Consider the following 13,556-nt stretch of genomic DNA (forward strand, 5'->3'; position numbering starts at 1 on the left):
GCTTGGTATTTTATTCTTGGTGCTTTTAATAATTTAGGGATCACAACTTCCGAATGTTCATGAATATTCTAATATAGGGCTGCTTCCTGCTCAGAAGCTTCCTCTCTTTGTCAGATTTCTAATAACTACCATGTTGACCTGTGAGTCCCCTCACCCCAAGTTCAGTTCAGTTCAGAGTTTATTACGGCTACAAGCCCATTAGGTATAAAACGCACAACATAAAATACAAAAAAACAAAATACAAAAATCAGATTTCAGCAGACGGCCACACCACCGCCATTGGTGATGAACGTAAACATAAGTGTATAAAAACTACGGTTAGAAATAAAACTTTCAGTGGTCATACAACAGACCATTTCGTTTCTTTTGGGAGAGAACAGGGGTTAAAAACCTCACTACTTGCAAGGATATATGCGGGTCGTAGTCCTGTAGAATTAAGGCAAGGTGTGTCTCTGCTGGGGAATCAGCCAATTTCAGGATTATTGGGCCCAGTAAATTCGTTTGTGCCGCATTATGCAGAGGACAAATGAAAATTATATGCTGTAGGGATTCCATTGACTTATTGTCACAGACGCATAGAGCAGACACCTGGCCCTTGGCGAATCTGTGTCTCAGTCCATTTGAGGGGAAGGCATTAAATCTCGCTTTAATGAAAGCAAATCTGTGGGAAGCAGTGGTGAGGGAGGATAGATATGCTGGGACATGATGTATTGGAGTAATGCCAATGTTCAGAGGCGAACAGACCCCCCCCCCCCACCCAGCATAATGTTACGTTGTAGCTCAATATCACCCAGTCTTTGTTTAATAAGTCTCTTTGCTGAAGTAAGATCTAGATTTAGGATGTCTATGGGAGAAATTCCATATAGCAGGAGTTTAGCATGGATTTTGCTAGTCCAGGGGTTTGCAAAATCATCTCGCCATAGACATTGGGCGAGATAATGGCTTGGTGGTCTATGCCAGCCAAAGAGTTAACCAATAATTAAAGACTTCTCTTCCACAGGAGGGACTCTAATGAGGGGATCTTCAATTCTAGGCGTATAGATGCATTACTCGCACACAGGGGAAGCTTTAGAAGCCTACGTAGAAATTGATTTTGCAACGTCTCTAAGGGCGCAAGGTTCGTCAGTGCAGCCCAGAGCGGGGCAGCATAGGCAAGGGTGGTTACTACTTTTACATTAAACACCTTCAAGGCCGAGGGGACATGTAAGGCTCCGTCTGAAAAGAAGAACCGAAGAACCCCCCCCCCAAGAGATAGATGTGCCCCTCAGTTCTAGCAGAGGTGTGAACATTGGTCCTGAGGCAGTTAACAGTCTGTCGATCTTTGAATATGGCTGAGTTTGTTCCAGTGGGGTGAGGCTTTAGATTGGTGGTGTGGGAAAGTTTAGTGTGGATGAACCAATAACCTGGCGGTCACTTCTCTCCCTCTTAAAAAAAAAAGTCATTTAGCCATTTCGTCTCATGTGGTGTACATTTCCTTAATTATATTTTATAAATCAAACTCAACTGAGCATTTGAATTACAGTGGTACCTCGGGTTACAGACGCTTCAGGTTACAGACTCCGCTAACCCAGAAATAGTCCCTCGGGTTAAGAACTTTGCTTCAGAATGAGAACAGAAATCGTGCTCCGGCGGTGTGGCGACAGCGGGAGGCCCCATTAGCTAAAGTGGTACCTCAGGTTAAGAATGAACCTCCAGAATGAATTAGTTCTTAACCCGAGGTACCACTGTATTATGGGAGCGGGTATCATACCTGATGTCCTTTTGGAAAAGGAGCTATTTAAACCATTAAAGTGGCTGAAAACCATTTCTTCCCCTCTTCAGAAGGGCAGGTCGTGAGAGAACAGAAGACTTGGAGTATACGAACAGCAGAGATTGTAACTACTTTGGCCTTTCTCCAGAGGAGCGCCAGGAGAGAGAGGCCATAGAGGAAACACATTCACTTTATGAGATTCAGTTCTGGGATGAAGTAGCCTTTCCTGCGCTTTCGGTACGTGTACAGGACACAGGACGCTTCTTGGAGCACACTGTTTTCTTGCTCAGTGAATGATGAAAATGAGTTGCAAAATCAGTGCTGCTTATCTTCTCACTGCTGCAGCATTAACCTGGTATATCTTTTTATGACAGTTTTTAAGTATGGTGTAAATACATTGGTATCATAACAGAAGAGACACAGTGCAATATAACACCCCCCCCCCCAAAAAAAATATCCAACAAGAAGAACCAACACTGTGGAAAGTTTTGCTTCTAGAATAAGGAAGGTTCTGGGCAACAGTGGTGCCAAGTAGATTTATGGTCTTCCTAGCACACATGGGTGGACTAGAGCCAAAGTAGTAGTAGTAATAATAATAATAATAATAATAATAATTAATAATAATTTTTATTTATTTATATCCCGCCCTCCCCAGTGAGAGCCGGGCTCAGGGCAGCTGACACCAATAAAATTACAATTACAATAAAACGTAAAAGGAAAAAAACAATTGATTAAAATGCGGATTAAAATACAATTTACATTTAAGAATTTTTTTAAAAATGCAGCCTCATTTTAAAATGGCCCAAATCAAAACCATAAGGGAGGAAAAACATAGTGGTCAGACTGGGTCCAGCCCAAAGGCCAGACGGAAAAGCTCTGACTTGCAGGCCCTGCGGAAAGATGTCAAATCCCGCAGGGCCCTGGTCTCCTGTGAGAGCATTCCACCAAGTTGGGGCCAATACTGAAAAGGCCCTGGCCCTAGTTGAGGCCAATCTAAAGATGCTACCCCCAAGATAAATGCATCAGAGGCGAGGAAGCATCATTTAACATGAATTGATTTATTTGTATTCTATATAATTTTTCTGCTACAAAACTGGACACACATAAGTCATAAAACATGACAGAACATGCCCCTCCCTCCTCACAACAACCCTGTGAGGTAGGTTAGGCTGAGAGGCAGGCCCGAGGTCACCCAGTGAGCTTCATAGCCAAGTGGGGGGTGGAACCCCGGGTCTCTTGATAACTGTAGCTGCCGTATTCTCACACTGGTGAGTATACGCACACTGCTTTGGCTGGAAGCTCACGGTAGTAACCTGCCCATCAACTATTTACTGGTGGGTGGGCACTGGCTGAAGTGGGTGCTCATAATATCACTGCAGACCCCACCAAGGTCAGTTTGCTTGGGAAATCCGGAACTGGGCCTGTCTGCTTCTGTTTCTTTAATTAAGGAGTTTAGCCAGGGATTGGGGGCTGATTCATGGAATAGTGTGGGGTAATAAGTAGTACTGAAGGTTAGGGGCAATTTTTGGCCTTGTAACTATCATAAGCCAGCAAGATATTGGCCATCATTCCTCTGGCATTCCATTCTGCCAAAACTGTTCTCCCTCTCCCTCATCTCCCCTCCCCCAATGAAAAGGACAGAAGAGTGTCATAAAAGAAAATATAACTGAAAAGCTGGATTGTCTTTGTACCAGATGTACCAGATGTTGTCCTCATACTGGACAGAATCCAATAAACCGTGGAACATATATTTTAAACACTTCCATTTCAAAAGCCATTTGCGATGCAATGAGAGCAACTGCTCTACAATGGTGGGGGAAGGTTTTTTGTTTGTTTTCTAAAAGCAACCCCACCGGCTGCACCTAAAATGGCATTTTGGATCTTGGCCTCTGTGATTTGTCTCTTAGTTGCGCAGCTACTGAGAACTTGTTATACATTCATAATGGTATAAAGTTAGCTTGCAGGACCAGGATGTGGTGGTTTTTTTTAATTTTCTGGTGATAGAAAGGCAACTGTGGCCGAAGGAAGTCCTTTGTGTGGGGCTTTCCCTCTTTTGAGACTGTTACTCTTCCCTCCCACCCCATTCTTAATGGAATTTAACCTACATTTTAAAGCATCAGATTTGTAATTTTAAGGCTGTAGTCCTCAGCACAGTTAGTTTTCTTTTTGTGGCATTGGTGGGCAGCCTGTGGCTTTCCGTACATTGTTGGAACTACAGCTGCTGTCATCCCCGATCATTGGCCGTGCTGTTTGGGGCTGGTTATTGGGAGTCGAAGTCCACCAACTTTGGGAGGGTCACAGATAAGGCATTGCAGTTTTGTAGGAACTTGCCTCCCCCTCCCCTTTTAATGTATTGGGGCTAGGGCAATGGGCATTCTCATCTTACACCAATGAGGAACTCAGTTAAGTAGAGCTTACACTAGTAGGAGAGCAGTGAGCAAGGTCTTTTCAGGTGGTAGGACTCTGCTGTGACTGTTATATGACCAGGCCCTGTTGATAAAAAATGTGGTACACATTAGTTCTTAGTTTTTTTTAAAAAAAACCTCAATTCTTTCAGAACCCATCAGTGTCTCAGGCAGCTACTCAAACAACTGATAACACTGGATGGAGAAAACACCGAGCATCTAATGGAGGAGGAGGAGGAAGAAGAAGAAGTAGTTTGAAAGAAGAGAAGGGAAAAAGCAAAAATGCGGAAGCAAAAGAGGAAAAAGGTATAAAAAATGGGAAATTGGTTTAAAACTGACACATCCTTAGTCGAAGCTCTTCTGCAGCTTTTGTGAAATAAGGAAGATATGCAATATGAGGGAATTTGGGGCAGGGTGGGGATTACTTTAAACACTTGCCGAGTTTTGAGAAACTCGCAGCTGAACGGTATTTTAAATGACGATACAGTGTTAGCAACCTTCTGTATCCATCATCCACAGCTAGCTTGACCACTGGTGAGGGATGATGGGAGTTGTACTCCAATAACATCTGGGGAACCAAAACCTGAAGTCTGCATCATAATATCTTGACTTTGTTAACGGTACTTTTTATTTTCCTGTTGCAGAATGTAACCCTGGGCAGATCCTCATAGATCAGAATTTTGAGCCAAAAATGTCTGAGGTAATAACTCAAAATTTGATGAGCTGTGACATGTACCCCAAACACCATAGCCTTTCACAAAACAAAAGCTTACAAAGCAACTGTGATATGTATGTCCATTTTGACTTCCAGAACCATGGAGAAGCTTCACGAATATCGCCTCCCTCAGGTCATGGGGATTCGCAATCCCCATTTTTGGAACAAGTAAGAGATTTTGTGCTTAAATTCTGCCACCTTTTTGGTGACAAACCTAGAGTTTCCGCTTTCCTTCCTATCGCAGGTTCAGATTACAGTGGAATGCCTCGTATTCCCGGATGCTGTTTGGTTGGGACTTTGGGCACAATCGCCAGAAACAGCGTCTGGGAAGAGCTGATTTAACAGGATGAGGATTTGTTTGGGGTGCACACTATTAATCAGAGAGGAATGCCTTAATTAAAGCAGACACTGATCTGGTTTAGTAATGGATGCCGAGTCCCTCCACATAATAGATATCTTAGACCGGATCTAGTGCCACTTGATTCCTGTCACTTGGTAACTGTAAAACTGCTCACCGGCTCACCTGAAGTCGCATATGCTGTGTAGCTAACCTGGTCAGCTCAGAGTGCTATGATGGCTAATTGGAACCTCTGGGTCCAGAAGCAGTATACCTCTGAACACCGGATACTAGGAATGAACAGGGAAGGATAATGACTTTCATGCCCTAGTAGTGCCTGTTCTTGGAAGCATCTAGGTAGGGTTTGGTAGGGTCTTCTATTGCCTGTTTGCCTTTGATCATGGGTAGGCAAACTAAGGTCTGCGGGCTGGATGAGGCCCAATTGCCTTCTGGATCCAGCCCGCGGATGGTCCGGGAATCGCTGCATGTATCGCCAGCATGCACGTTCTTTCCCTCTCCCTCACATGGTGGCGCCGCCTCCTCCTCCCCCCTTCTGGCTTCTCCCTGCCCTGCCTAGAGAAGGAAGGGGGCTGGGCTTTTTTGGTGCCAGCAGCAGCAGTGCTTGAGCGGCTGCCATTTTAAGCAGCCCCTCTCCAGAGCCCTTTTGCGCACTGTTCATCATCCCGACCCCGCCAGCCCCTGCCGCTCGCAAGACACAGGTAAGCATCCACCGGGGCTTGTGGTGCTCTTGCATCGTCCCCCCCCCAAAAAAAATATAGTCCGGCCCCCCTACAAGGTGTGAGGGACACTGGACCAGCCCCCTGCTGAAAACGTTTGCTGACCCCTGCCTTAGATCTATCTATCCTGCCTTTGGTGAAGAGGGTTCAGTCCTGATGCACAATTGGTTGTGTAAGAAAGCTGTTCAGGGACGTTTTTAGTGTGATGTTGTATTGTTTTTACTATTTTTTGTTGGGAGTCCCCCAGAGTGGCTGGGGCAACCCAGTCAGATGGGCAGCATAATAAAAACAAATAAAAATAAATTAGTAATAGCCGGTTCATATTTTGCATGAGTTTGTACCTTGCGGCTGCAGCCCTGTGCTCGCTTAACAGGGAAGTAAGACTTGGTGAGACTTCTGAATAAATAAATGTCCTTGGAGTTGACCTTGAAGTTATAAGGCCTTCTCATTCCTGGGAAGGAGGGTATGTTTTGCCACGAGTTAATTTTTTCTCTTGGCTGAGCATTTGACTTGGAAACATGACTAAAGTTTTCTGTGTGGCATCTTTGAATTGCAGAGCTTCCAGGAACACATACCAGGCGTGACTCCTCCTCCATCTTTGGCCTTTCACGAGATGCATTTGCCTCCTCCAGTGCCTTCTGTGCCAGCTGTTGTGCCAGCTTGGCCAAATGAGCCAACAACCTATGGACCAACAGGTTCGGAGAAACAAATAGCTTGCTCATCCAAAAAGAACAAGGTCCTTCAATGCCATGCCTTGCTTTAAAATGGTTCTTAAAAATCTGTCTAATCTGCTAATACAGACGAGATATTTTTTTAAAGAGACATTGCCAACATTAAATGCTTTGCCTGTCGGATCTCACAGTGTCTGGTTGTTACGGCAATCCCACAATTGCTGTATTTTACACTTGATCAATCCACATCTTGCCCCACAAATGTGACTTTTAAATTTGTTATTGGTGTTACTCTTACCTAGATCTAGACAATTTTCTGTGTTCTTTTTAAAATTATTTCCCCACCCTTTGTGTCTTAGGTCTTCCACCTCAAATACCCGTGTCCTCGGTGATGCCAACACCAGTGACTGGGCTAGATCCCACTCTGTCCCCAGTCCATGTGACCTCCAGTCCAGTTACTGGCATTCCAGTATCGCTCCAAGCAGTGAACCAGCCTCTAATGCCTGTGCCTCAAACCATGAACCTTTACCAGGACCCACTTTACCCTGGATTCCCTCTAAACGAAAAGGGGGAGCGAGTCGTTGCACCACCTTACTCCTTGTGCAGCACAGGGGAGGATCTTCCCAATGGTAAGGGGGAAGGAACCTTCTCACCATAGCTGAAGGGGAATATTGTTAAGTTTGGTCAAAATCTAGGTTAGGGGTGTGTGTGTAACTTTATAAAAAATGGGGGCAAGGATTGACTGTCTTAAAGCAGCCACAAATAGAATTATACAGTGGTACCTCTACTTACGAATAACTCTACTTATGAATGTTTCTACTTACAAATGGAGCTCCGCCCGCCATCTTGGATGCGGTTTAGATAGGGTTTTTTCTACTTACGAATTTTTAGATAGGGTTGCTTCGACTTACGAATTTTTTCTCCCATTGCATTCCTATGGGATTCGACTTACAATTTTTTTCTACTTACAAATGTACGTTCAGAACGCATTAAATTCATAAGTAGAGGTACCACTGTATAGGAAACTTTCTAGCCTAGCATCAATTAAGTTCCACTGAGAGTAGGCCAGGGGCAGCATGCCCCAATTTGCCACTTGAGGTGAATCAAGCAAGTGCTGTGGCACCTGCCGCTGCTGCACTGCAGCAGCCAGAGAAGCAGTGCTGATTTCCAGCAAGATCTCATAATCTCACTTCACCACCAGTGGCAGAGGTGGTAGGGTTTGTGGCGTGCTCAAGGGGGCGCCGCCTGAGGCTTCTGCTGCCTGAGGCGGCTGCTTCACCCTGCCTCACGTATGGGCCAGCCCCTGGAGTAGACCATTGAAATTAATGAGACAAAGTTAGTCATATCATAAATTTAAGTGGGTGGTATTCATTTGAGTTTTTACTCAATTAGACCCATTAAGGACCACAACCATTAATTTCAATAGGTCTACTCTGAGTAAAAATAGTTGAAGACCGCCCTCAGTGGATTTACTCAAGAGTTTGGCTAACAGAGATAACACTGCATCCTTCCTTATTTCTGGCTTCTACAGATTAATATGATTTACAGGGTGCAGTTCTAGCTGTGTTTACTCCCACTGTGTCCAACAAAGCTTACTCCCAATTAAATGTGCTCAGGATTGGAATTTGACTGGTCTGTTGATAAGCTTGCCATTTTAGAAACATATGGGCTTGTAGGAAATTGTGCATGGGAGCAACATTGAGGATTGAAAGGTCTACAGGGAATCTGTGGCTGTTTAACACCATATTGCTTAGCAAGGATAGGTGTACACTAGAGTATCAACAGAATGAAAAATCTGTCAACAATTCATAGGGGTTACTGCTCTCTAGAGCAGTCATTCATTCTTGTCTTCCATCTCATTGCCTAATTTGGTCAAGTTTTGTAACCCTCACTAAAAAATATGTGTAAGCAATACACCTAGTCAGTACTGCAAGTCTTCTGTATGTAATAGATTCAGGTCCTTTATTTAAGTGTGTGGTTAAACCAGGCAGAAGCAAACTCGGCCCTCCAGATGTTTGGGGACTACAACTCCCATCATCCCTAGCTAACAGGACCTGTGGTCAGGGATGATGGGAGTTGTAGTCCCAAAACATTTGGAGAGCCGAGTTTGCCTATGCCTGCATTAAACCTTGAGTTGATTCCCAGGCCATACTACAAGACAGTAATCTCTTTTGCATGTAATACTAAGCCAGTGTCTGGTTCATGGTTTATCTCCCCCAGACAAACAGGTGGAATGCTGTAGAACATGCCTTGGCAACAGGTGGTGGTACACCTGAAATGGGAAAAAAACCTTAAGCCCAGTTTCAGATGCAATACTAATCAAAACCATGAGCTAGCGGCGGCGGCAGCATGAGCAGAGGAAGAGCAAAGTGGTCACTATCTTCTCTCTGAGAACTCAGTTGTTTGTGCTATGAATCAGTAGAAATGGAAAGCTTTAGACGAGGTGACACAGTTCTAATAGACACACACACACACACACAGGAATTGGGGGGGAAACCCTTTGAATTTGTTTTGCTTTTTCCTTTTCTCAGATAAAAATATCCTCCGATTTTTCTTCAACCTTGGTGTAAAGGTAAGTTACCTGTATTTTCCACTCCGGTATGCCTGAACTAAATTGACACTTCTAGCATGCCTACTGTTAGGGGCAGGTTATGAGTGCGGCCTTATTTGAGCTGATCACACCTCAGCTTAATAAATCAAGATATGAACACACCAATTGCCTGTACATGCATCCCAGCCCCTTGAATCCTCAACCCTCCCTTCATAGCGTAACCAAGCAAATGACAATTTGCTTTTAACAACTCGAACTTTTTGTATTGTCCGAACTAGAGAACTATGGTTAACAGCTTTGGAACAAGGCAGGAGATGAAAGCCATAATTTGAAGTTGGCTTTCATATCCTAGCTCAGGCATCCCCAAACTTCGGCCCTCCAGATGTTTTGGACTACATTTCCCATCTTCCCCGACCACTGGTCCTGTTAGCTAGGGATCATGGGAGTTGTAGGCCAAAACATCTGGAGGGCCACAGTTTGGGGATCCCTGTCCTAGTATAGTTGGTCAGTTTCCTGGTCCAGATGAAAATGAAACTTGTGTTGATGGAAAACTTCCTAGTTTGCAAAGAGAGGCTTTAACATCTCACCAACACGCAGTCTTTCAGGACAGATGTGCTGCATAAAATGTATCTCCAGATAGGATAAAATAAAAATGCACCCTGTTGCACCACCTGCTGGTTGCAAATAGTAAAGTAGTCCCAAGAAGCAAGTCTTTTTCTGCTCAGCTTTGCCACCACAATCTCCCTGTATGAGGGGGTGGATTGTAATAATATGGTCGTCACTTTATCAAATAGTTAAAATTATTGCTGTTCTATTAAGAGAGCCAGTGTGGTGTAGTGGTTAAGAGCGGTAGACTCGTAATCTGGGGAACCAGGTTCGCGTCTCCGCTCTTCCACGTACAGCTGCTGGGTGACCTTGGGCTAGGAACACTTATTTTAAGTCTCTCAGCCCCACTCACCTCACAGAGTGTTTGTTGTGGGGGAGGAAGGGAAAGGAGAATGTTAGCCGCTTTGAGACTCCTTTGGGTAGTGATAAAGTGGGCTATCAAATCCTTCTTCTTAAGAGTGCTTCTGGGAGACCCGAAGAAAAACCTTAACCCTGTTTAGGAAGGTTTGCCAATATGTGGGGGCTACTTTATAAGGGGACACCTTTAGCTTAGTAAAGTGAGTTAATGTAATGATATCCTATTGAGGTGTCATGCATTAGGGAAAATAACCTATGCACATTATAACTGTAACTGGATGATGTTAACCAACATACTGCTTTAGGCATGAAAAATAAGAACTTGAAAAACTAGATTGAGGATTTTTCGTGTGATGAAGGTTCACCCAAGTTTTCCTTGTTTGCGTTTCTGCAGGCGTACAGTTGCCCCATGTGGGCCCCTCACTCGTATCTGTACCCTCTTCATCAGGCTTGCCTAACAGCCTGCCGAATGTACCCAAAGGTGTCCCTGGCAGTGTATTCCCACAACCCTTGGATGCAAGAGGTTTCTTTATCTCAGAACGGAAATGAAGCTGCCCGAATAGACGGACACTTGCCTGGGCAGAATGAAGTTGGAATGAATGGCCAGAGTCCACAGACTGACACCCGGCCTCCATCTGTGCCCCTCTTCATACCTGCTGCTCAAGTGCCTGAAAGCCAAGGACTTGTCTGTGTAGAGTCTGAGAATCTAGGGCAAGGCCTTCCTGCTGAATACGACGAGTCCTTCGGGGGCCAAAGCATGTTCCCACAACCTCCGTTTGGGCAGAATCAATTTCTAGGACCTGTTCCTGTTGCACCAATGTACTCTCAACTTTGGTATGGGTATCCTGTTCAGGGCTATGTTGACAATTCTGGGGTGAGACAAGTGGTTGTGCCCCCTGTGGACAAGAGAGCTGATGCTGGCTTGCCTAAGGAGAGCCTTGCTGCAGCGACGGGATATGCCGAGTCGTTTCAGAAGGCAAGGAGTGAAAACAGCATCCAAGGCTTACCTCTCTCTGCAGCCACTCCAAAGAGTGACTGTAATGTTCTAAATAAAACCTCAACCAGAGTGCCTAGGGAGAAGCAGGCTTGTCCCGCTGCGCCATCTGCTACACAAGCAGAGTCTCTACTCCAAAACCCATCCACAGAGATGCAGGACAGCAGAAGACAGGTGGTGTCGACACCAAAAAGAGAATTGAAAAACTCTGCTTTTAGCCATAAAGAGAAGAATGACCAAGCCAGTGCAGGCCTGGAGGATTGTCGGGTACAAAGGCCAAGGGAAGAGAGTTCTGAAGATGAGCATGAAGTGTGTGATATGCTGAGGAGTGGCCGGTCAAAACAGTTTTATAACCAAACGTATGGAGGTGGCAGAAGGCCTAGAGGTGAATGGGGCTACCCTCTTGGACGGGGGGGATACAATTACTCAAGAAATGAAGAAACCTGGAGGGGCCCACACAGCAGAAGCAGAGATGATGGCTTTCAGTATCATCGCAATTATAGAGGAAGGCCATATCGGAATGACAGAAGAAGAGCAAACATGGGAGATGGCTATCGTGGGCAGCAGCTGCCTTAAGAGTACTTCTTCCAGAAGACGTCAACATGCACATGAATGTTGACAGCTGAAATGTGCCCAAAGGTTTCCCCTTTGTTTTCTTTGAAGAGTGATGTGGGGCCCAAGGGGAATAACCTCATGAGTGTTAAATAACACTTGGAAATTAAAAAATAAATGCTAGTTGGTTTATTTAAATTCAGAAAACTATTATAAACGATTGTGTTTAAAATATTGAAAGGTAGGTTTGGTATTTGGACTTTTTCTTTGGAATTTATAATAGAAAAAAGTGGCTACAATGGAAACCTACTACGGTTGGGTATTTTGACAGATGACAGTGAAGAATGTTGAACCAAATAGAATGTATGTCCACGCATACTGCATCTTGGGTCTAAACACTTGTAGCTTCCTGGACAGTTGACTTCGATGTGCTTCCAATCCAAAGGCCTTTCATCTCAATAATCTGTGAAACTTGAACATGTGAGGTTGCGTTTTGCTTCAGGATGCCACATATGGTAGTCAACTATCCTTGTGTGTCCTAGGTGGTTGATAGTGTCTTACTCATAGGGTAAAAAAATATTTTTTAATTTTATAAAGCATTTCTTGAACTTGTAAAAAGCAATCGAGAATACTCGTGTATAAACTGGTAGGAAGTTGTGGTGAATTCTTCCAGGCAGTCTTAACACTGGTATGATTGTAATGGTGCCTATGCCGACTGTGTACCCTCGACAAAAGTAGATGCTGTGCATTTCCAAAATAGTTTTGCAACTGTTACAACAGAACTTTTAAGATACTTTTGCACTGACAAATCCTTGAAACACTTGCTACGTGAGAAATGCATGGGCTAGATCTAAGCTTCCCTTTTCTGTTTAAGCTTAGGCAGTGAGTTGCTGTTAAGCCTCCTCTGCCCCTTTACACTGTGGAAATGTTTGTATTGTTTGTTCTTGCCTTTTTTTAAAGCCTCCTTTCTGCCTATATATAATATATATATATATATAAAGCCTGGTTGCCCATCTTTGAGTGGGAAATTTCTAACTTACACTATCAATCTGGTTGCTTTCTTTTGCCTTACAAAGCACTGAAATATGTGCTCCATTTTTTCCCTCTCTGTAAAGTTGGACTGTGTATATTTGTGTGTGCATATCAGTGGAGAAGGTGATGGCTACTACTATTTTGTGTCCAAGAGATTGTATAATTTCCATCGGGAGACTTGAATGATACTGTTTATGAATACCCTTCTGATGCATGCTATAATTAAAAAAGTTTTGTTTTTCTGAATTTTTTTATATGGTGTGAGTGGTTTTTAAACATCTACTTGATAACTAGGTAACTGAAACTCAAGTGTAGACTAGGAAGCTGAGTAAAGTTTAGCTTACAACAACTTTGCAACTAAAGCTTAATACCTAGTTTAAAAAAAAACAGGAATAGTTGGGATTGGCAGAGCATATGGTATTTTCTCCCACCCTCCCCCGAAACAAAGATGTACTCTGCCAAGCTCATATTCCCAGTATGTTTGCACTTCTGTCTCAGTGACGTTTACATTGGCTTGGTCATGGGCACAGAATGGAAGATGGCAGGATTCCCAAGAATGTGCTCTTTGGGAGCTGGCAGCAGGCCTGCTGCCAGACAAACTATTATAGCCTGCAAATGTGACATGAAGGCTGATGACATTAACCCCGCTATGTGGGAATCCTCTGCAGATAACCTCAGTGCTTAGAGACCAGAGGAGAAATGACTGCTGGGAGAGCACGGAGAGAAGAAATGTAATGGTACACATGTAACAGTGAAAATGGATGCCTTCAGCTGCCCCCAGCTTCAATAAAATATTTCTCTCCTGCATTGGTCTCTAGCCACAGCAAGTGCTGTAACACTCCAATAGTT

General features: G+C 44.1%; 1 protein-coding gene across 1 annotated transcript in view; it reads left to right on the top strand.

The window, feature by feature from the left end:
- Positions 1-12,953, top strand: part of OTUD4 (OTU deubiquitinase 4) — a 32,127-nt gene extending 19,174 nt beyond the window's left edge. Inside the window, exons 14-21 of the mRNA XM_035112459.3 lie at positions 1,822-1,987; positions 4,308-4,461; positions 4,800-4,855; positions 4,967-5,038; positions 6,501-6,639; positions 6,975-7,244; positions 9,147-9,187; positions 10,524-12,953. Coding sequence (XP_034968350.3) covers positions 1,822-1,987; positions 4,308-4,461; positions 4,800-4,855; positions 4,967-5,038; positions 6,501-6,639; positions 6,975-7,244; positions 9,147-9,187; positions 10,524-11,699 — 2,074 coding nt within the window. The 3' untranslated portion in view covers positions 11,700-12,953. The remainder of the gene's footprint in view (positions 1-1,821; positions 1,988-4,307; positions 4,462-4,799; positions 4,856-4,966; positions 5,039-6,500; positions 6,640-6,974; positions 7,245-9,146; positions 9,188-10,523) is intronic.
- Positions 12,954-13,556: the final 603 nt, after the last annotated feature.

Source organism: Zootoca vivipara, chromosome Z1 (genome assembly GCF_965207765.1).
Source record: "Zootoca vivipara chromosome Z1, rZooViv2.hap1.1, whole genome shotgun sequence".
Lineage (NCBI taxonomy): Eukaryota > Metazoa > Chordata > Lepidosauria > Squamata > Lacertidae > Zootoca > Zootoca vivipara.